The sequence below is a fragment of the Neomonachus schauinslandi genome, chromosome X (genome assembly GCF_002201575.2).
Source record: "Neomonachus schauinslandi chromosome X, ASM220157v2, whole genome shotgun sequence".
In the NCBI taxonomy this organism is placed as follows: Eukaryota; Metazoa; Chordata; class Mammalia; order Carnivora; family Phocidae; genus Neomonachus; species Neomonachus schauinslandi.
The window spans coordinates 36522240-36526094 of NC_058419.1; the positions used below are offsets into that span (position 1 = coordinate 36522240).

The 3855-nt window shown below is 37.6% G+C and overlaps 1 protein-coding gene across 1 annotated transcript in view; it reads right to left on the bottom strand.

The window, feature by feature from the left end:
* Positions 1-2433: 2433 nt before the first annotated feature.
* ALG13 (ALG13 UDP-N-acetylglucosaminyltransferase subunit) overlaps positions 2434-3855 on the bottom strand; it is a 64435-nt gene continuing 63013 nt past the window's right edge. The window contains 1 exon segment of the mRNA XM_021686789.1: positions 2434-3348. Coding sequence (XP_021542464.1) covers positions 3083-3348 — 266 coding nt within the window. The 3' untranslated portion in view covers positions 2434-3082.

Here is a 3855-nt window from a genome sequence, read left to right on the forward strand (position 1 = left end):
CTGTATTTATTCTCCTGAATTTAATTATTACAAATGGAAATTATAAATGGCTTCAAGGGTTTCATGCAAAATGAACATTTGTCCCAGATTTAGAAAAAGTCTAGATTAAGTTCATGTACAGCCCTTCCTCAATGGGCTATAGATTTCATTATTCATAGAGATTTATGTCTGAATTAAGTTCTGGATGTCTGGTGTTCGCATAAGAAATGATTTGTTTCTACTTTTATTTCCAAAGCTAATTAAAAGGTTATGCCTTGATTATAGGTTCCAAAGGAAAAATGAAAGAGGTTTGAGAAATTCACAAGTCTTGAATTTCAATAGTAAAACAGATTCAGTATTTTCATTTGCTCTTAAACCAAGGCAGAAAACTGCAATTAAGGGGCGCCCGGGTGGCTCAGTTGTTAAGCGTCTGCCTTCGGCCCAGGTCATGATCCTGGGGTCCTGGGATCGAGCCCCACATGAGGCTCCCTGCTCAGCAGGAAGCCTGCTTCTCCCTCTCCCCTACTTGTGTTCCCTCTCTTGCTGTGTTTCTGTCAAATAAAATATTTTTTAAAAACTGCAATTAATTTTGAAAGAAAATATACACAGCATAAAAAAGAATTGTTTTCCTCAGTATGGAAATGCTCCAGCTTTCTACCTTTGCTTTGGTGTAATCAGATCTATCTCAGGAAGGGGTAGAAGTAAAGGGTCAAGAATGAACCACAGTGCCTTTGGAGCAGAGGGAAGACATAAGTTTTTTTGCAACATTAAGGGCCCTAAAGAGTTAGTAATATGAAAAAGAAAAAAGTCTACCACTATGTTTATACTATAGGTTGATTAAACACATTAAGTCTTAGGACTTTGTAATTACCAGAAAAACCACTTCCTTTTTATCTGGAAGCTACTTTCAAAAACCACTGCAGACTTCTGCAGCAATACAGGTTACCTTCACCCTCTCAAACCCCAAAACAATAGGAGGGTCAGGGTACATGCTTGATTATTTCTTTGAGAAGACTGACTGGAATACATCAACAAGTAGACTACACTTGCATGATTTTAACAGACCATAAATACTGATTTCCACACTGGTGACACAGTTAATAATTAGGTTGATCTAGTATACACCACGATCCCTGGTTTTCTGGTTAAGAACAAGTATCTCATTAAATCACTTTAATTAGTAATGGAACTCAAAGCAAAGCAGCAACCTGTAAGTTTAAAATAAAAACAAATCAACTGGGAGCTTAAGGCAAACATGCTTGTCTCAAAACCACACAATTTCCAGACCCACATTCTCAAGACAGACTATAACCTTCTAAAACAATCCTTAGAAGCTAATTAGTAAACCATTGAGAGTTGAAGATACAGGACAATCACTTACTCTGAGTTATATATATTCCGGAAATGTTAGCATATTTGAAAAATCTCAGAGAGGGGTTGCTCCATGTTTTAAGTTTGACTAAAATAAACCTTTACTTAAAACATGAAACAATTTGTAGGCTGCACAAATTGAGGACTCAGGAGGTCAGGATAAAAGAAGCTAAAACACTAATACACAGTCCGGTTGTTATAAAGATCAGCACACTGTTGTCCCATCTTTCTTTACTAAACCCTGATGCCAACTTGTACAGCAAGGGCTTCTTAAGATGAAGGATGTAAAAACAAAACACAACCAGTTCCGTATCTATTAAGAAAGAGAAGTCTTAACTAGTACATGGATTTAGAACTCATTAATATCAATTATCTTCAGAACAGTACATTGAAGATAGTGTATCTTCTTTAAAATGGTTTCCCCCCCAATACTTTAAGCTGCTAAGTTTCCTGGAGCCTGGAGGTTCTAAATGGTTCTTTTTGCCTAGGGTGTAGCTGAAGGTGGGAAAAAATGGACTGATTCACAAGAATAACCTTTAAAGATGGCAATATAAATAGGTTTTGTGGCAACCAAAGAATTCTTTTTAAATAGCTATCAGGTGAGATACAGCAAAGCATTCATTATGAATAACCCCTCACAGAACTGATGAATACAGAGGGTCTTGTGGTCTTTGGGTAAATAGAAGGGAAAAGATGAAAGAGTTCTCACAGAAAGTCAGAGACAAGGCAGGGCAGGCCTACAGAGATTCAAGGTAAGTCTAAAAACAAAAACTGAAAGATACAACTATTGGAAGTACAGGACAATGAGAGAGTAAGTCTAGGTTAAAGTTCCATAAGGGAGTTAAAATTAAAAAAAAAAAAAACAAAAACTCCACAACCTAAAAAGGGATATTTTCAAGGGAAAAGAACTGGTAGTATGCATCATAATGCCTTGCGAATGAATCACATTTCAATTGGGACCCACAAGTTCATGTCATAAAATTACTTTTTTTTTTTTTTGCCACCAAGATAGCAGGGGAAAAACATCAGGACAATCCAATGTCTGGTACTCTTTGCTGATACGAAAAAAAAATCCCACTCATTTTAGCAATTTTAAATGCTAATTTTTATTTACTGCTAACTGTGCAAATGACACCAATTCAATACTGTGCAGTAAAAGTTACATAAATCCAATATCAAACAATAGCATATGGGATAAATCTAAAGCAGAGCACCATGTGCCTTCAAAACTGATTAATATCACAGAACATAACTCAGTTCAGACAATTCTTAAGAAACCTGAAAAGCTCTCTCATTTAATATTTAGTTATCCAGAAGCAACTGTTCTTGGTTTTTTTATTTCCTAGAAAAAAGTGAGTTATTCCAATTTTGCACGGTTTAATATGATGTGTGACATCTGAACCAAGGAAGTAGTTTGTATGATTTATTCCTTTTATCAACTGGAACCATCAGCTAATACAAAGTTGACAAGCTGGCTGACAGGAAAACAGCTGAATGTAATGAAATATGCTCAACATGGGGCTAGCTGTACATCCATCTCAATTTCTTTATCCACAACCCAAAGTAATATTCCTTTATTTAAAGTAGTATTTTAAATCAAAAGATAAAATAATCTTAAAGACAGATACAATAGTAACCACCCTAACCACCTAAATCACTTTAACATAAAACACTTTTTAAAAACCAAAACAGCAAAAAATGGCAGTGCAAGAATACTTCATACTGCTGAATCTTACATATTCTGAGGTATGTAATGAGAAGCTGAGGGAGGTGAAGCAATATAGCCAACTGGCCCAGGATTCATAGCACCATGAATTTGAGAAGAACCACCATATGCTGCACCAACTGGATGCCAAGGGGCAACATAGGGATAATCTGGCACAACAGAAAGACAGGAATCAAAACCCGGCAAAGGTGGTGGCCCATAGGGATCTGACATCATTGGATAATAGACTGCTCCATGAGGGACAGATGCAGGGTCAGCATTTGGAAAAGTACCTGAAACAAAGAATGCAAACAGTACACACTTTATATACAAAGATTCACTAAAACATCAACATAAATGGATGTTCAGGTAAAAGTGAAACTCAGCATTAACTACAGGAAAGATCACAGCAAATGTGGCAAGAGCACTTTCATATTTTCTTTTCTTTTTTTTTTTTTTAGAGAGAGGAAGGGGGAGGGGATAAGGGGCAGAGGGAGAGAACCTCAAGCAGGCTCCATGCCTAGTGCAGCACCCAACGCGGGGCTCAATCTCTTCGACCCTGAGATCATGACCTGAGCAGAAATTAAGAGTTGGAAGCTTAGGGGCGCCTGGGTGGCTCAGTTGGTTAAGCGACTGCCTTCGGCTCAGGTCATGATCCTGGAGTCCCGGGATTGAGTCCCGCATCGGGCTCCCTGCTCAGCAGGGAGTCTGCTTCTCCCTCTGACCCTCCTCCCTCTCATGCTCTCTGTCTCTCATTCTCTCTCTCTCAAATAAATAAAATCTTTAAAAAAAAAAAAAAA